Genomic DNA, 19,823 nt, shown 5'->3' with positions numbered 1-19,823 from the left:
TGTGTGTGTGTGTGTGTGTGTGTGTGTGTGTGTGTGTGTGTGTGTGTTTTCTGACACTTGACAATAACCAAAATGTTTTTTTTAAAAAAATAGTTTTTGAGAAGAGAAGTCAAAACAGGATCTTACTCAAGCTGGCCTCAAACAGAATCCAAAATGGGACAGTAGACAGATCTAGGCCTGCATCCAGGGGTGTAGCTCTTACTTCCAGGCTGCTATGGAGAATGTTGCTCTGTCCTTGAAGGTCCTGCCCTTCAGCCTTAGAAGCAGGTCTCTGGCATCCCGAACACACGGGCAGCTTCCTGCCTGGCTGCATGGAGGGATTGGAATTTTGAAACAGAGCAACCCCAGCAAGGGTACATGTTGTCTGAGGAGGGGACGTGGGAGGTATACTGCTGCTGTATGCAAATTACACCATCCAGGCTGGACCTCCTAGCCATGGTAGCTTGCCCCTTGATTAAGGCCCTGAGGGGTCCTAGTGAGATGAAGGCCAGGTCTCACTACATCCACTGGGTTCCCAAGCAACAGCTGTCAGTCAGCATCAACAGCTAGCCCAGGAGACAGAGCCTGAGTAGCATCCTCAGGACCTGGAGGGCCAGGGAAGGACATGGGCAGGTTGATTTTTTTTTAAAGTGTCCATCAAAAAAAGAAGCAGGTTACTGGATGTGATGGCACACATCTTAATGTCTCTAGGGAGGCAGAAACAGGAGGATCGCTAAGCTCAGAGCCAACCTACGTAACAAGTTGTGGGCCAACCAGGGCTACGTGGTAAGACAGTGTCTCATAAAGGGGGTGAGAGGGTAGGGAGGTGGGGAGGTGGGGGTGGAGGGGATGAGCTGGATGAGCTGCTGGATCCATGGCCCAGTGGTTAAGAGCTATTGCAGAGGACCTGGGTTCGATTCCCAGTAATCGCATGGGAGGTTTGAGACCAGACATAGCTTCAGTTCTGGGAATCTGAGGCCCTCTTCTGACCTCTGTGGTCAACCAGCATGCATATGGCTACACACAGACATGCAGGCAAGACACTCTCACACAAAATAAACCACACAACTCTAATTTAGAATAATTTTTTAAAGATCTATTTATTTTATGTATGTGAGTACACTGTCACTCTGTTCAGACACCAGCAGAGGGCATTAGATCCCATTACAGATGGTTGTGAGCCACCGTGTGGTTGCTGGGAATTGAACTCAGGACCTCTGGCAGAGCAGTCAGTGCTTTTAACCTCTGAGCTATCTCTCTAGCCCCTAGAATATTTTTTTAAAAAGAATACTTATTGCTCATGGAGAAGACCCTAGCTGGGCTCCCAGCACCCACATTGGAATCTTTTAGCTTCAGCTCCAAGGTGCTTCATGCCTCTGAGGTCAACCTGCATTCACGTGCAGAGACATACAGAACCCCATAATTAAACTTTTTTGTTGTCTTTTTTTTTTTTTTTAGTCAGGATCTCTCTATGTAGCCCCCGCTGTCCTGGAACACTCTCTGTGTAGATCAGGCTGGCCTCGAACTTTCAGAGATCTGCCTGCTTCAGCTTTCCAAGTGCTAGGATTAAAGACGTGCACCACCACAGCTGGGTAATTCAACATTTAAAAAAGAAGAAGTTGAGGAGATGGCTTGCATAGCATACACAAAGCCATGGGTTCTAGCCTTAACACTACACAAAGCAGGCTTGATAGTGCACGCCTATAATACCATCCTTTGGGCACTGGAAGCAGGAGAGTCAGAGTTCAAGGTCATTTTGGGCTACAAGGTTAAATTCGAAGCCAGATTGGGCTTCGTGAGACCCTGTCTCAAAGGGCAGGGGTAGCTGGATATGGTGGCAGACACATTTAACCCCAGCACGTGGAAGGCAGAAGCAGACTGGGATTTTAAGATTAACCTGATATACATAGCCAGCCAAGACTTTACAGTAAGACCTTGTTTCAATGTGTGTGTGTGTGTGTGTGTGTGTGTGTGTATGTGTGTGTGTGTTTAAATGATATGGAAGGAAATTAGTCTTCAGGGTTGGGCCTCTTTGTTTGTGCCTTGAAAAGGAGGGTGGTTTTGGCTCAGAGCACCCTGCCCTGCACAACCTTCTGGGTCAGCTAGAGCCAGCCAGATGCTAGCTTCAGGCAGGGTGGTTATCACAATCAGCATGTGGACTCCAGCGCCATCTGGTGGTTGTTAGCAAATGTTGCTGCTGCACATGTTCACCCACCTCTCAGGCATCCTATTTATTATCTGCTTATAACTCCGATCTAAGGACAGGGATGGGGGGCGGGGGTAGGGGCGACCAGGGCTCAAGAGGCATTTCCCCTGCAACAGTTTTGAGCTTGGGCAGCTCCTTCTCAGGTGGACTCTACCCCAATAACCTCTCACTGTGTTCTGTGTCCCCAGGAGTGGCTAAGCAGGTTTGGCTACCTGCCGCCTGCAGATCCGGCAACAGGGCAGCTGCAGACACAGGAGGAACTGTCCAAGGCTATCACTGCCATGCAGCAGTTTGGCGGTCTGGAGACCACTGGCATCCTGGGTCAGTTCTCTGGGAGGAACCAGGAGGCTCCTTGGTTCCATCAGGGCTATGCTAGCCTGGTCATACCATTCCTGGCTGCTCGGGGCCCTGAAATTAGCCACTGAGGACTCAGGCTGGCTAGAGCCGTGGACTTGAATGCTAACTTAACCTGGCTGGGGATAGGTGGGGCTTGAGCATACCTGGCCTTGGGGCCATCAGCCCTGAGGGAGCTCTGGGGTCTTCACTGGGGAGATGGAGTCAGGCCTACTTACTGACCTGTGTATACTGTACAGATGAGGCTACTCTGGCCCTGATGAAGACCCCTCGCTGCTCCCTTCCGGACCTGCCCCCTGGGGCCCAATCGAGAAGGAAGCGGCAGACTCCGCCACCAACCAAATGGAGCAAGAGGAACCTTTCTTGGAGGTGCGTGGCCAGGGTGGGGGCCCGCCAGGTTAGCATCTCTCTATCCTCTGCCATCCTTGGGGCCAGACCAGGTCAGCGAGAGTCCCACCCCTGTGTAGACTAGAGGGTGGGGCAGGCTCTGAGGAACCCGTCACCCGGGCCATCTGGAAAGCTGACACTTGCTTATTATGGCCTCCTATGCATTCATCTCCTGGAGACTAAGAAAAGGCTGACAATAGGGGACACTCATATTAAGGAGAGGCAACACTTCACCCCAGTGAGAGGTCCAGAAAGGCCTCAGAGACAGCTGGCCTCCACTCTGACCCTGACCCTAGGGTCCGGACATTCCCACGGGACTCACCCCTGGGCCGGGACACTGTGCGTGCACTCATGTACTACGCCCTCAAAGTCTGGAGTGACATCACACCCTTGAACTTCCACGAGGTAGCGGGCAACACGGCAGACATCCAGATTGACTTCTCCAAGGCGGACCACAATGACGGCTACCCTTTTGATGGCCCCGGTGGCACAGTGGCCCACGCGTTCTTCCCTGGTGACCACCACACGGCAGGGGACACCCACTTTGATGACGATGAGTCATGGACCTTCCGTTCCTCAGGTGGGTGGGGGACGGGTCCTGAGTAGGTGGGACCCTGGACCTGGGGAGTCAGTCTCTGTGGGCCCTGCAGACCCCACAGTCGAACCTATAAAAGGTAGATGCAGCTGTGACCCCAGAAGGAGTCCGCACATAGGCTTAAAGAGTTCAACCCTACTCAACTCCTAAGTTAGCCACTGGCTGAGACCTGTTGGGCTCTTCTCGTGGCACCGATCCACAAGGTGTCTGCAGTCAGCTTGGCAAACCTGACCAGTTCCCTGCCCAGTGCACAGGAGCCCAAACCTCTCACATAGAGTGTAGGGGGTTGACACTACTGTATTTGAGCTTATAAAATCCTCCGAATCTGGGATGTCACCACTATGGCCTGGCCATAGCATGAAGACGTTAAGAGATCCCTGGGAAACTCCTTCCAGCCACACAGGGAGTCCCGCACAGTCTCATAGACACAGCATGCATCTGGCTAATTCGAGCCCCCAGCACAGCCAGGATGCAGAACTCCCCCCAACCCCCACTGAGCTCTGTATTCCAGCACTATCATTAGCAAGGAGGTCCCATCCTCCTTTGCTCATGCAGTTTCTGTGTCCTCAGATGCCCACGGGATGGACCTGTTTGCGGTGGCTGTCCATGAGTTTGGACATGCCATTGGTTTGAGCCATGTTGCCACCCCAAGCTCCATCATGCGGCCGTACTACCAAGGCCCCGTGGGTGACCCGCTACGGTACGGGCTCCCCTATGAGGACAGGGTGCGTGTCTGGCAGTTGTACGGTGAGTGTCCCCAAAGCCCAGTGTGGACCACGTGGAGGGTGGGGCTAGGAACAAATGCCCCCAGGTAGTAAGAAGTTCTGATCATCTTAGTCTAGAACACTGTGGGCACATGACGTCTACTGAGGATGGGACAGAAAGAGGAGAGAAGCACAGGACATGGGACACAGGCCTCTCTGCCTTCTAGGACTGATGCCTCTGGTACTTAGAGCCCTGGGGATTTCACATCGGTTCCTCAAAGGTTTGAAGGGTCTCGGCAATGGTGAAATGGACCCAGACCTACTGGGCATGTGCTAAATTAACCATCTAATCATATAACTAAGGGAAGAACAGTAGCCATGGGGTTGGCCCGGGTCCTGCAGCTTGTCTTAGATAGCTCATAAGCTTGAATATTTCTACAGGATCAAGGACAGGAGCATTCTGCCCAGGATAGCCCATAAGAGTGTGAAGATATCCCGATAGGACTAAAAGTCAGGCATGTTGCCCAGAGTAGCCCACAGGACCGAGAAGCAAGGTAGCTTGCCAGGGTAGAGCCCTGACAGCGAGAGGCAGGCAGCTTGCCTGGAATAGCTCCACAGGAATGTTAACAGCCAAAACGGGAACCAGGTCTGGCCCAGCTCCACTCCCAAGACACATCAGAAAGTAAAGAGAGGTGTCTCTGTCCCCGTGCCCATCTGGAAGATGATGCCCTGGGAGGAAGGATATTTGGAATACAGAAACATCATTCTGCTCTAGTAGAGACAACCTGACCACCTCCAGCCTCAGCCTGCACCTCCCTAACCTTATTCCAAGTCCCTCCCACTCCCCAACCCCATCTGAGTGGGGGGTTTTGTTGTTTTGTTCTTTATGGTGGTGGTGCTTTTGTTTGTTTTTGCAGATTTTTTTTTAATTTGTATGTGCACCACATGCCTGCAGGTCCCCACAGAGGTCAGAAGAGGGCACCAGAGCCTCTGGAACTAGAGTTACAGGCAGTTTGTGAACCACCGTGTGGATGCTGGGAACCTAACCCAGGTCCTTTGCAAGGGTACCAAGTGCCCGTATCCAGCAAGCTACCTCTCCAGATTTGTGTGTGATTTTTCTTTTTATGAATGGAAATTTTTTTGCTTGCGTGTATGTATGTGTACCACATGCGTGCCCGGTGCCCGGGGGAAGTCAGGAAAGGGCATTGGATCTCCTGGAACTGGAGTTACAGGCAGTTGTAAGATGTGTGGGTGCTGGGAACCGAACCCAGGTCCTCTGCAAGAGCAGTCAGTGTACTGAACGGCTGAGCCACCTCTCCAGCTCCTGTGTGCTGTTTGCAATGCAGTAAAATTCCCTGTCTCCAAGGGTGCACACATGTAAGGTTGGCATAGTCAGAGCTTTCTGCAAGCACCACTCCAAGACTCTCACTACCTTAAAATAGCCCCTAAGGAGAGCTGTCTCTGAGGATTGCCTGATGTGAGACACTCTGGGGAAACAGCCATACAGAATGAGGCCTTCTGTAGCTAGTGGGGTTTTTTTTCCCCCAAGTGAGGGATTTTTAAGATTTCTCTCCCACAGGAATCAGATCGGGTCCCTTTTCATCTCTAAACGAGCCTAGCACTGAACACTGGGTCATTTCCCTGTCAGGCTCTTGTGACCAGCACTGTGGACACTGCTGCAGATTTTCGTAGCTCTCCTGGCTTCCATCTTTCCGTGGTGTCCACCCAGGGGTGTGGTGGCTAGGGACGCTGATGCTCTAGACAAGCTCTGGGGCAGAGCATAGTTCACAGGTGTGCTGCGGTGGTCTGCCCCACCTCGACAGCCAGTCAGCTGAATAGAAATGCCAGGAAACCACCTGCCAGTCTCATGGCCCAAGCCCCATGCCCAGAGCCCTTGGAAAGGCAGGGCGGGCTAGGGGCCTCCGTTGAACAGTCTTTCTGTCTCCACAGGTGTGCGGGAATCTGTGTCCCCTACTGCCCAGCTGGATACCCCAGAGCCCGAGGAACCACCCCTGCTGCCAGAACCCCCCAACAATCGGTCTAGCACTCCGTAAGTCATGTCCTTTGTCACTATACCTTGGCCAGCCTGTCCTTGTCCAATGCTGCCCCTTCTGAGCACATAGTACCCCAGGATAGCCCAAGATCCTGGGGAAGAAGGCACTGTCACACACACTGACTGGCTCAGGGGGGAAACTTTCTTCTCTTAAACTTCTCAGTAGGAAATGGGGGAGGGGAGAGGAGATGTTCCCCCCGCAACCCCCTCCCCCCCCCCCCCACCCCGGAGCTACAGTGAATCTCAATTCCTTCCTCTTCTATAGCCTGCTTCACTAAGCCCAGGACCCTGGTGGCTAATCCGCCACCAGCATTTGTTTGGGGTATAGAGGACACAGGGTTTTAGTGCATTTTGACTGAGAGCTAAGCTTAACCACTCAGTCTCCTGTCCCCTATACCCCATGCTATGTGTCCCCTATTGCCGCCCCCCCTACACATCCATACCCTGTCCCTGTGGCTGGGGCTGTCAGCATTGTAGCTGGGTTCAATAATAGAAGGACTCAGTTAAGCGTTCCCATGGTCACAGCCTTTTGTTACTCAGCCTGTCCCTTCTCTTCCCTGACCCCACCCCCCACCCCCCTGCCTCCTTGCTGTGCCCACCCACGGTTTGGGCTTCTTCTTCTTGCTTCTGTGATGGATGGCACTACACTTGGCTTCGCTGTATGTGCCATGAACTGCCTTTGCAATCAAAGTACTGCTCTGCTTGATCTGGGTTGGTTGGTGGTTGGTTTGGTTTGGTTGGGTTTGGGGGGTGGGGTGGGGGTGGGGAAACGGGACAATGCCTTTGTCTGTAGCCCAGGCTGGTCTTGAACTGCTGAAATTTTTCTGACAGCCTCCAAGGGCTGGGATTGTAGACAGGAGTAAATATGCTCGGCCTACCATGATTTCCTATCTGTCCAAGGTTTTCGGTTTTGTTTTGTATGTGTGTGTATGTTTCCTGTGTTGGGGCTGTGTGTGCATACAAGGTAGGTGTCCTGAGATGTACCCCAAACCCTGGGATGTTTTGGTTGGTTGGTACTTTCCGTTTGGTTTGGTTTTGAGGTAGGGTCTCATCTATCCCAGGTTGGCTTCAAACGCTCTACGTAGCTAAGGATGAAGACAGCCTCCTGCCTCCTGCCTCTAGTTTCCAAGTGTGGGGGTTACAGGCATGTACCACTAGCCCAGGACTATGCCGTACTGGGAATCGAATCCTGGACTTTGTGCATGCTAGGCAAATACTGGACAGCCTGAGCTACACCCCCAGCCTGTGATGGTTATGTGTGTGTGTGTATGTGTATATACACATACACACATATAAAATATATTAGTATGTGTGTATATATATATATATGTATACACACATATCTAATATATTAGTGTATATATGTATACAAATACATATACATATATACCACTGTGCATGTATATACTATATATATTAATATATATTAGTATATATATGTGTGAATGTATGTGCACACACATACATGTCTTTGGCGTGGTATAGGTTGTGAGCACACATATACCACAGTGTATGCAGAGGTCCGAGGATAGCTCTCGGGAATGAGTTCTCTCCTTCTACCATCTTGACTCTAGAGAGTGAAGTCTTGTTATTAGTCTTGACAGCAAGTACTTTAATGAACTGAGCCACCGCACTCACCCCTTGTCGATTCTTTTCAGATAGGATTTTGCCATGTCATCCTGGCTGGCCTGGAACTTGCTACACAGCATAGGCCAGCCTCAAGCACGTGTACATCCTGCCTCTGCCTCCCCAATGCTGGCATTTAGGCGTAAGCCATCACTCGCTTGGTTTTTTCTTTACGAGATAATTGAACCCTGGACCTTGCGTGTTTTGGACATTCTATAACTGAGCTATAACCCCTCGAGAGTTATTTTTCTCTTACCATCCCGTCCCCTGTCCAAGGATTTCTGCACCTTGTCAGAGCTTGAGTTTCCTTACTGCTGTGTGGCTCTGCAGGAATTTCCTGGGGAGCCCTCTGCGGCAGAGCCTGAGGACAGGCTGCCTCTCAGTAAATGCCCTCAGGTCTCCATCAGGCCCCCCTCTGCTGTCAATCACCTCTGCTGGCTCCTACCCATGGCTCTACTCTCAGTCCCCTTTGTATAGACCAGTGCTCTGGGGATCCACGCTTGCACACTCAGCTCTGTGGTGACAGGACCCACCCAGCCTCTGAAGTGTGACACTGGCTCATCTACAGTGTACATCAGCGAACACTCACCCCAACCCTTACCCACCAGGCTGTACATGCTGAGACTCTTATCTACCTGGGAAACTGAGAAGGCGTTCTTACTTCTTGGCTATTATTTTAAGGATTTTTTTTTTTAAATATGAGTCTCTTTGTGGATATACGTACTACAGAGACCAGAGGCATTGGATCTGCTAGAGCTGGAGTAGCAGGCTGTTCTGGGCCACCCGATGTGGGTGTTAGGAACTGACCTGAGTCCTCTGCCATAGCAGAACATACTTGTTGGTTGGTTTTGAGACAGGATCTTACTATGTAGCCATGGCTGTCCTGAGATTCACTATGTAGATCATGCTGGCCTTGAACTCACAGAGATCCGCCTGCCTCTGCCTCCTGAGTTACTAGGATTAAAGGCGGCCCCCCCTCCATGTTCAGCTAGCAGAAAATACCCTTGAACACCGTGCCGTTTCTCCAGCTCCTTGTCATGCATGCTCACTCTGCTGTATGTGGCTCTGTAGGTTGTTTCCTGAGAAGCTCTATTTCAGACAAAGTCTAACTGGAGCCCAGTTTAAATGACTTCCTAGGGAGTTATAGAACATTTCCTCATCCTACATAGGGCCCCACAGCAGACCAAAGAAAGGATTCTAGTCTAGCCTAGTGAACCAGTGAGTTTTCTGGGACTACTCAGAGGTGAGAGGGTAAGGATTACTTACAAGAGGATGGGTGATATGAAGGCAGCTGCATTACTGAAAAGCCCACCCCAGCCTGGGTGAGATCTCAAAACAGCATCCTTGGAACTGTGTGATTGGCAGATAGCTCAGCCAATTGGAGAGGCTTCTCTCCCCCAGCCATCTTCTATAACTTTAGGAGGGGGCCCTCTGAATCTTGTAAGTTTCAGGAACTTCCTGCGACTTGGGAGTTTTATTTCCTTCTAAATAGCACGACCATCCCTCCTAGGAAGGTTTTGAATGTTTTTCATTCCCAGGCTATTTTAACCTAACATCCAAGCTGACAGGACCTGGTGATCTTCCTGCCTCAACCTCCAGAGTAAAGGATTATAGGCATGGTGTGTCCACAAACTTGAGTTAAACTCACATTGTTTGCTTGTTTGTTTGTTTGTTTGTTTTTAGTCACTGTTATTGGTTTGTTTTGGGGTGTTGGTGTTATTGTCTGGTATTTCAGGTTTGGGGGAGTTGGCTTTGGTGTTTGAGCTAGTCTCATATAGCCTGGGCTAGACTCACAAAGTAACTTATAGTCTTCTTGGGCCTTAGTTCTAATTGACCTTGTTTGCCGAGTAGGCACTGGCTACCTTGTGGACACAGGGTTGTTGTGGGGCTTTCCAGGTTGCTCGCCCCCATGATTGTGGCAAGAGTAGCTCATCCAGCTGCTTAGGTTGGGTGTTCTCCCCCTCAGCCTATCTCACATTCTGCCCCGCAGGCCCCAGAAGGATGTGCCTCATAGGTGCACTGCCCACTTTGATGCTGTGGCCCAGATTCGTGGGGAAGCATTCTTCTTCAAAGGTAACCCTGGGGTGCCGCGGAATGGAAGGTCAGATCCCTATAGCCACAGAAGGCTGTGGTAGCCACCTTCCCTTTCCTCACCCAGGCAAGTATTTCTGGCGGCTGACCCGGGACCGACACTTGGTGTCTCTGCAGCCGGCTCAAATGCATCGCTTCTGGCGGGGCCTGCCGCTGCACCTGGACAGCGTGGACGCGGTGTATGAGCGTACCAGTGACCACAAGATTGTCTTCTTCAAAGGTGAGTGAGCTGCCTCCACGTGCATGCCACAGTTTGCCCTGGCCGCCTTCAGCCTCCCCCTGCACCCTGCCAACCTCGAGCCACCAGTCTGAGAGCGGCTGTACTCATTGGAAGTGCGTATTGTCGCCTACTGGCGGCTAGTCCTGTAGGGGGCGCTGTAGACACACAATAAGCCAAAAGAGGAAAACTCTCTTCCCAGGGCATGCGGGTGGACGTCTGATGTTGGGAGGGATGAAAATTCCTACTCAGAGGAAGGAGTTTATTTGAAGCAGCATTAGGAAGCGACGGAGAGAGCAAACTAAGGCAGGCAAAGGCTATCTAGGGCCCTGCCATTGAGCAGACCCCCAGATTCACAGCTAATGTGAAGACCCCGAGGCAGAGACAGCCTCTCTACAGTCAGAGAAGTAAGAGAGTTAGCTGGGGCTCAAAGGCTGTGAAATGCAAGGGGAATGCAAGGCTGCAGCCTCTGTCCAGGCTGCCCTCACTCCAACCCCGCCCCCATCCCACCCCTCCTACCTCCCCACCATCCCACCCACCCATCCTTCCATCCCTCCTACCTCCCCTCCCCATCTCCCACCCCTCCTACCTCCCCACCATCCCACTCACCCATCCTTCCATCCCTCCTACCCACTCCCACTCCCATCCCCCTACCCTCCTACCTCCCCACCCCTCCCCACCTCCCCAAGTTATTACTATTTACTGTATTCCCATCTGGGCTGCTTTTAATGGTCTTCCAATTGGACATCCCTCAGGGCCACATTCTCCTGACCCTTAACCCATGGTGGCTTCTCCTTCCTCCTCTCTCATACATTCTTCTTCTCTAAGCCTGCAAAACCTAAACCCCCACCTATGCCTCTTCTGCCCAGCTATTGGCTGTTGGCATCTTTATTTTCCAATCACAGTTAACTGGGGGCAGGGTCACTCAGCTAGAGTCTAACTTGCCGACTCTTTCATCTCTGGGGCAGCCAGTTTTGGGGACCAGATTAGCAGTAGAATACGAGCAGCAGCAATCCAGCCCACTACCGAGCTGGGAAGCCGAAGCCAACGAGAACACAGCACAGTGACTATACATTTCGTCCCTAGACACCCACTCTGGTGTCACCAGGGTCGCCCCTTGCATTGTGGTGTCTTTGGTTTCCAATCTAGAACATTCATTCCTTCAGGGCTTCAGCATTGACCCAGGTTCCACCCCTCTTGTGTCGTAGATTAAGGAGTGTCACCCACGGGTGTCCTGATCCATTCTATTTGGTGGTGGTCTGGACATGGCGTAAGCACAGGATTCTTCATGATATTACCATCTCCACCCTATAGTTACCAGGAGGGCCCGGAAATAGCAAGAGCTACCAGAGCATCTCGCCCTGGGTCTATCCCACATACTGCACCCCTGGATGGGAGCCTGCCTGTTCCCCTGACACTGCCTTGCTCCAGCCTGCATCTCCATCCTTGTTCCCACTGAGCCCAAGGGCTCTTCAACGTCTTAGTCCAGTGTCTCACAGGGACACTGCGTCTCACTTGTGATAGCGTATGGTGCGCCACACCTTGAATCCTAGCGTTCAGATAAGGGAGGCAGGCGGACCAGAAGTTCAAGGTCATCCTTGGGCTACATAGTGAGTTTGAGACTGGCCTGGGTCACATGAAACCCTGTCTTTAAAAGGGTTTAAGATGTACTATTTGATTTTGATTAAGATACACACACACACACTCAATGGAGCAGGGTAACAGGTATCTTGGTTCCTTGTCTCTAAGTGGCTGTGAGAAGAGGACCTGATTCTCAGGCACTGGTTATCTGAATGACCTGCACCAAGCAAACAGTAGATGCTCATTAAATGTCCGACGTGATGAGATGGGGTTACTACCTTGTCCTGCCACCTGGGCGAAGGTGGGGGGACATCGGGAGAAGTCAAGACTGGAGCCTTTGCCTCAGCCCATGGCTCTTTCTCTCACCACCAGGAGACAGATACTGGGTGTTTAAGGACAACAACGTAGAGGAAGGGTACCCGCGACCCGTCTCCGACTTCAGCCTCCCTCCAGGTGGCATCGATGCTGTCTTCTCCTGGGCCCACAATGACAGGACTTATTTCTTTAAGGACCAGCTGTACTGGCGCTATGATGACCACACACGGCGCATGGACCCTGGCTACCCTGCCCAGGGCCCCCTGTGGAGAGGTGTCCCCAGCGTGCTGGATGATGCCATGCGCTGGTCTGACGGTGAGCACCAGGCCGGGGGGCGGGGGGCAGTGCTGTCTGACATGTTCCTTGTCTGTAGATGGGGTTTGGGGGATGGGATTCCCTGACCTCCTGTATACCCCACATTTACGTGTGTGAGAGCTCTGAGAGGCCAGGACCTCACCTCTCTGGCTTTGCTCTCTCCCTCCCTCTACCCATAGCAACCTGCTTTTCACTCCCCAGACGCGCTGGACTTCCAGCCTTTGTATGTTTTTCTAAGAGTTCCCCCCACACACACGCGCGCACACACACACACACACACACACACACACAAACAGAGATGTTCACAGAGCAGGTGCTAGGTAAACTCTGGCAAAGAAGAATAGCGGTTGACAATCCATCCCTGTGTCCTACAGTCTCCTCCAGCTGGCCAAATCAGCCCCATGCTTCTGACAGGTGTGGCCCAGGCAGCCTAAAATGTCCTAAGCCTGCTCCCCACCCAGCCCCCGACCCAAGCTCAGCCAAGCATCCCATCCGCAGCCAGCGGGCCTCTCCACCCACCCTGTGACTGAGCCGGTAGCTCAGTCTTCCTCCTCCTCCCCTCACGCAGGTGCATCCTATTTCTTCCGAGGCCAGGAGTACTGGAAAGTGCTGGATGGTGAGCTGGAGGCAGCCCCTGGGTACCCACAGTCTACAGCCCGGGACTGGCTGGTATGTGGCGAGCCACTGGCGGAGGCGGAGGATGTAGGGCCCGGCCCCCAGGGCCGCAGCGGGGCCCAGGATGGTCTGGCAGTGTGTTCCTGCACTTCAGCCGCACACAGGTCTACAGTGCCATCTCTGCTGCTGCTGACGCCACTGCTGTGGGGCCTGTGGACCTCAGTCTCTGCCAAGGCATCCTGAGGGCAGTGCCGGTCTTGCGGATCAAGGAGCCAAGGGGGGCAGGGACACACTGGCCAGTAGTCTTGTGCTCCAAGCCCCTGGTCCCTCGCTCCATCCTTTCTTCCTTCCTTCCTTCCACTGAACCCAGGGGTGCTGTGCCATCTGCTGGCGTGGTCTCCAGCTGGGACGGGACGTCCCACCAAGTGGCATCCACGCACACCTTTCCTACCTGGAGCGGCCTCAGGCAGCGCTCCGCCCCCTTCTGCACATCATGCTGCTTCGTTGCACCTTGCTGAGCTGCCCAAGCCCAGCTGTCACAACCCCGGGATGCCTTGTCTGCACCTGAGCGCCTCTGACGGCATCTGCACGTGGGATGATGGGGACAAACGGGGGTTCCTCGTGGTGTCCATGGGGGCCGCCGTGCCTTGTTTCACAAGTGAGGGAGTTGATGCCCCGATGGGGAACAGGGTGGGAGAAGGGCACCTACCCAGAAGCCTCATCCACTGCCGTTTGCAGCAGCCAGCGCCGTACCTGCTGATACAGGGGACCAGTCACACTCAGGATCTGCCCACAGGTACCCAGATGCTGGCCAGGCACCTTGCTCCAACCATCAGGAGCACGGCCATCTCTCCTCATCCTAGACAAGCTAGACGTGGAGGCTGTGTCCTGTTAATCTCCCTCTCTGTGGCCAGGAGAGCATTGTGGGCCTCCCTCGGGTGCTGTTGACTGGGGGGTGGGCGGTGCCTGTAGTGGTATCTCTTCATCTGTCAGTACCCATTGCTTCAGCAAGATGCCCCATAGAGTTCTGGACTAAGACCCTGCAGCTTAGCCTCACGGCTGTCCCCTCCCCAGCTGTGGAGGGGCTTCTAACACCTGGAATAAAAGTGGGTGTTCAGTTAGGGAAGGAGAATGGTCGGGGGAGCACAGGAAGATAGCGACGGGGGAGCTGCAGGGATAACAGTGTCAGGGTCCTCGGGCATCATGACAGAGTCACGCCTGACTTGCAGATGTAGGAGCTGGGCACGAATTGCTGCTCTGGGTGACAAGCCTCCATGCTCCAGGAAGAACTCTGAGCAAGGACTGAGGTAGAACCCAAGATGGGGGTGATGAGCCCCCAGGAAGGAACTGCCAAGTTCAAAGGTTCTGGGACGAGACGGACCCACCCATGTAGGCTTGGCTGTAGGGTAAACAGTTTCTGTCATTGGGCACGAGATGAAAATTAGTGATCACACACATACACACACCCCTCCCCCTCCCCAACTGGCCCGGTCCCATCTCAGGTAAGAAAGGCTTCTATACACCCCAGGCCAGGTTTGAGTGTTGTCAGGATGAGCAAGTAGCCAAACGGGGGCTGGGTTTCTACCCTCTTTCCTTTCCCAAGCCTGGCTACACCCTCCACCCACCTGTCAGACTAGGCAGGACAGAGTTAGAGGTGGGGGGGGGCGGTGAGGCGTCCCTGTCATGGAAGCCACCCCACTCTGCCCTTATATCAAAGCACGTTCCTATGATGTCCCATGTTGTCCACCAGCCTGCAGGACACAGCTGTCCTGTACAGTCACAGGGAAGGTCCAAAAGTCTTTGTCACATAGCACTGAAAGCCAGGCCGGCAGGCTGGAGTCTGTCTAGATGCTGGTGTCTCACTCATTTTAAAACCCAAACTCTTAATAAAAATTTTGTACACTGGACAGGTTGACAGCTTGTGGTAAGGCTTTAGGTTTGATCTCCTGTACAACCCGCCCCTGCCCCCACCACCACCCAAAAAGTTCTCTGTACCTCTGGTCTTGGGTCAAATGGACAGAGTTCTCTGAACTGCCCTCCCATGCCCTGCCTGTCTCCATTGCTGCAGTCAAGGGTCTCTCAGGGAGAGCAGAGCAGGTAGGTGCTAATACTACACAGACTCCTGCAGGCTCGCTCTGCAGCAGGACAGGATGCTCTGCTGGGGCCCCTGTGTTTTATGACGTTCAGGAAGAAAATAAGAGCGTCTGCCCCACCCCCAGGTTGTTGGATATGATGCAGACTCTGGACATGACTCCCCCTGAGGACGTGCTCTCCAGAAAACCTGGGGAATCCCAGGCTATCAGATTTTTTTTCAAAGATTTATTTATTCATTTAATGTATGACTACACTGTTGCTGTCTTCAGACACACCAGAAGAGGGCATCAGATCCCTTTATGGTTGTGAGCCACCATGTGGTTGCTGGGAATTGAACTCAGGACCTCTGGAAGAGCAGTCAGTGCTCTTAACCACCGAGCCATCTGTCCAGCCCCAGGCTATTATATTTTGAGGCTCCCTCATTGTCGTCTTTATGTGTCCTGATCACATCCTCTCCACAAAAAAAGCTAACCCAGTGCCATGTCCCCCACTCCACTGACTCCTCCCCAGGCTCTGCTGCCTGGTCTCTCCCGACCCCTGCATGTCTGATTGACCTACCTGAAGCTTCCGGAGATCACATTCAGCTCTTGCCCTCCAGCAACACCCGTCGTGATACCACATGGCGTCCTCTCTAGACAAATTGCTGCTAAACACATATTTCTCCGTCATTCTGACTTCTGAGGTCTGAGTCCTGTGCTGAGCTGGCCCTCCTGTGACCACGGTGAAACTCCAGGAAAGAGGTCTGAGGACTGACACCACCCAGGGAGGGCCTAGTACCCCACAAGGGTAGTCATGGGCTCTTGAGTCTTATAAGCAAACACGTGCTCTGTGTATGGGAAGAAGATGAAGGAACCCCTGTGTGGCTTCAAGAGCCAGGTCACAGCCGGCCCAACTCCCATTTTACAACAAGGCCTAGCATCTTTATCTGACCTGGCTGGTTTCCATGTTGCTGGTGGCTGGGAGTCCAGTCAGGGCCTGTATATCATCTCAAGGGTCAGAGTTCTCTCAATCGCCCTCTCATACCCTGTTTGGCCCTTTCCATTCCTGGGAGAGCAGAGCAGGTAGGTGCAAAAGCATGGGCTCCTGCCAGGTTGTGCTCAGCAGCTGGACAGGAGAATGCTCTGCTGGGGCCCATGTGTTTTATGATATTGCTGCGTGCCTCTCTGCACAGGCCAGACAGGGGATACTGTGAGTCCTTTAACGTACCATCCTGGGCTAGCAAGACGATTCGGTCTGTAAAGGCATCTGCCACCGAGCCCGAGGACTTGAGTTCAGGACCCCTGTGAGGGAAGGAAAGAGCAAATTCCTCCATGGCGACCCAGGACCTTCATACATGTTGCAGGAGACACATTGCCACACCCACACAAGATAAATGGCGTGATTTCTTTTTTCTTGTTAAAAAGGTACCATCCTACAAGGTATCGTGGTGCATGCTCATCACTTGGAAGCAGAGGCAGGTGGCTCTCTGTGAGCTCTGAGTCAACACTGGCGGCGTAGTGAGTTCCAGTTCAGTCAGGGCTACACAGCAAGACCCTGTCTTTAACCAAAACCAAAACCACCATTCTGCAGGCCATGCTTCACATTCCCTCCTAGCCCTAAACAATCCCAGCCCTATTACCTTGGGATCAGTATGCCAACGTGAAGGGCTGGGGTGGCACAATGGTAGCCTTTAATATACTGGAAGGTAGGCGCTCATGCCAAGCCAAACAAATGCATCAGGGAGGAGACGAGGGCCACACTGCCTGGCTCACCCCAAGAACTGCCACAGTTAGCAGCTTGTGTGCTCAAGGCACCGCAAAGACACACTCACCTGAATCCTGAAGCAACCCTGGAGAGAGTAGAGGCAGCTACTTCCTGTTCCAGATGAGGGAACTGAGAGCCAACGGGTGGCGAGTTTGTAAAACCTGGCACACAATGGATACCTGACATGCAGGCTCAGGGCCCTCTCCCTGCTGTCCAGGCCATATGCAGGTTAGATCTTGAGTGAGAGCATACCATGCTGGGTGCCTGGGCCACTGGCAGCATCTTCCAGGGCTGTCCCGGCAAGAGCCTCTTCCCGAGCCCCAGGGTCTCAGCTGTGGCGGAAGTGTTCTCTATGGGCCTGTGTCTCCAGTTGTCTCAGTCGCTCCTGTTGCTATCTCTGTCTTTCTTCATCTGTTCCAGTCCATGGCTTCCTTCCTGTCTCTATCTTAGGACTTTCTGCATATCTGTGTCTAGAGCAGTGGTTCTCAACCTTCCTAATGCCGAGACCCTTTAACGCAGTTCCTCATGGTGTGGTGACACCCCCCCCCCCGGCCTCCAAGCATAAAATTATTTTCGTTGCTACTTCATAACTGTAATTTTGCTACTATTATGGATCGTAATGTAACTATCTGACATGTAGGATATCTAATATACCATCCCCAGTGGGGTCTTGACCTACAGGTTGAGAACCACTGCTGGTCTAGCCCATTGTAGAGCTGGTACCCCTGGTTACTGTCTTCATTGACTTCTCTGTACTGGAGTCCCTGTTTGGCCTGGACATCCTATAGCTTTCCCAGCATTCAGTTCTTCACTCAACAAACATTACTAAAACCAGGCAGAACATAATGAGTAGACTCTATAAGCATATATAATTCCCAAGTTTTATGTTTGCTACCAGTCAGCTAACTGAGCTAGGCTCTGGCACTCCCCAACTCTTGACTGTCCAGGGATTGGGATCTAGGCTGAGGGGTCCAGAAGCTTATAGCTACAAACTCTGAGAAGCCTATGGCTCCTGTTGTCAAAGTCAAAATACTCAGGGCTCCCTGTTAGCTAGGAGTCTATTGCTCTACTTTCCCCAGTGGCCCCAGAAGATGGTAGCAGCAGGTAAGCAGTAGGCATGGGAGCTTCAGCTACTGTGAGGACCACATCACAACTCTCCAGCAGCCAGTGTGGTCACAAGTCTCTGGCCTAGGTTGGCCCTTTCAGCCTGATGGCTCCCAGGAAGTCTTGGCAGCAGTTTTTCCTCTCTGGTTTTCCCCATAATCTTCAGCCTCAACTCTGCCTTCTCTTACCCCAGCTCCCTCCTTTGTGTTAGCAGCTCAGCCTACCCTACCCTCTTCAAACCCTCTGGTTTAAAGAAAGAAAGAAAAAAAAAAGTCCTTTGAAGCCTGATAATGCAATACCAAAAAGTGCCACAGAGGGGTGCCTCCCCACTAACTGAAAAGTGAACTTCAGTCTGCTTATAGAGAGAATGGGAATATGACAAGGCTTTTTGCACCAATCCTGGGAGCCCTTCAATAAAAAAAGAACCATGTTTGTGCAGAACCATAAGCTTTCTGAGGGACTGCCAGGGAAGTGTTCCTGCTCCGGCCTGGGTGAAGTTATCCCAAGGTCATCAGAGTTCGACAAGCTTGTCAGGCTCATGGTGCCTCTTCCCAAGGCTAGTGGGGGTTGTCTGGAGTGGTCATGACTGGAGCGAGTTGTCAGCTTATGTCCACAGCAGCTGCTTGGATGTTTGCAGTGGGCCCAGTGTCCAAAAACAGCTGGCTGCCATGAGGGTGGTGTGGTTGACCTCCCATAGGGTCCAGATGACAAACCAAAGTTTGTTTCCTTCAACATTTCCCCTTTGGGAGCCAATGAGTCTATTTAGAGAGTGTGGGTGAGGGGTTATGAGTAGAGCTACAAGGGACCCCAAACAGCTGTTCTGGAAGGTTTGACATCTGTGTCTATCCAGATTCAAAGCGGCACACCTGTCTGTAATAGGTCCGCAGAGCTTAGTAAGCCCCCAGACCTTAGCACAACTGACTCCATGATGGAAGTGTCATTCAGGCTGAAAAACTCAGCACGTAGACGGCATCATCTGCCCAAAACAAAACAAAAAACAAATAAACCAAAAAACAAAACAAAAAACCCCAAAGACCTGATTCAGCAAAGGTGATCATTCTGGGAAAGTCTGTAAATGATTACCCTTGCTTTTTGGCTCCTGTAGTTCCACTTTTGGCCAACTGTGCTTATTAACTGAAGTATGTCAACTCAGAACATGGTTTTTGTGCTTAAAAGCTCACCCTGAGAAAGGCTCAGAGCTACCCTGGAATCCCAAACACCCAATGCAGTGGCCAGCCAGCTAATAAGTAATTTCTATTGGCTTAAACTCATGTCTGAGCAGTCTTCTCTGATGAATACCCCACAACATTTCTGGAGGTTCCATGGAGATCCCAAGAGACCAGACCCTAAGATGATGGGGGTCTTGGAGCCCCTTGGAGCAGGGAAGAATGTGGTTGTCATGGAGTTCCTACAAGGAGCACAACCTGAGATGCTCCAGGACCCCAGGACTCCCTTTGACCAATTGCTGCTTCATGCTTCGGAGGAGTCTGACACCTCCATCCCAAAAGAAACGAATTATAAAATTGTCATCTCTCAAGGTAAGTCTGTTTAAAGAGCCTTCTCTTTAGACTTGGGAGTGCCTGAACGCAGCTGCTGATCTAGTGTCCAGGATCTCTATGAGATGTCACCAGATCCCCACTTGCTTGTTCAGGTGTATGAATGTGTGGTGGCCACTCCTGGCTGTCTTTATTGTGTGTCTCTCTGGGTTTCTGTCAGTTCTGTTTCTTGTATTGATCGATAGCTCTCTCTGTGCTCTCTCTCTTTCTCTTTCTCTCTCTCTCTCTCTCTCTCTCTCTCTCTCTCTCTCTCTCACACACACACACACACACACACCACCCCTGCCC

At 52.2% G+C, this 19,823-nt stretch overlaps 1 protein-coding gene across 1 annotated transcript in view; it reads left to right on the top strand.

The window, feature by feature from the left end:
- Nucleotides 1-13,570, top strand: part of Mmp17 (matrix metallopeptidase 17) — a 21,489-nt gene extending 7,919 nt beyond the window's left edge. The window contains exons 2-10 of the mRNA XM_028766240.1: nt 2,374-2,506; nt 2,779-2,908; nt 3,223-3,506; nt 4,092-4,268; nt 6,176-6,275; nt 9,895-9,977; nt 10,063-10,215; nt 12,166-12,423; nt 12,992-13,570. Of these exons, the coding sequence (XP_028622073.1) occupies nt 2,374-2,506; nt 2,779-2,908; nt 3,223-3,506; nt 4,092-4,268; nt 6,176-6,275; nt 9,895-9,977; nt 10,063-10,215; nt 12,166-12,423; nt 12,992-13,281 (1,608 nt within the window). The 3' untranslated portion in view covers nt 13,282-13,570. The remainder of the gene's footprint in view (nt 1-2,373; nt 2,507-2,778; nt 2,909-3,222; nt 3,507-4,091; nt 4,269-6,175; nt 6,276-9,894; nt 9,978-10,062; nt 10,216-12,165; nt 12,424-12,991) is intronic.
- The last annotated feature ends 6,253 nt before the right edge of the window (nt 13,571-19,823 follow it).

Source organism: Grammomys surdaster, unplaced genomic scaffold (genome assembly GCF_004785775.1).
Source record: "Grammomys surdaster isolate TR1022 unplaced genomic scaffold, NIH_TR_1.0 166, whole genome shotgun sequence".
NCBI lineage: Eukaryota > Metazoa > Chordata > Mammalia > Rodentia > Muridae > Grammomys > Grammomys surdaster.
This window is presented reverse-complemented; position numbering and strand designations above follow the sequence as displayed.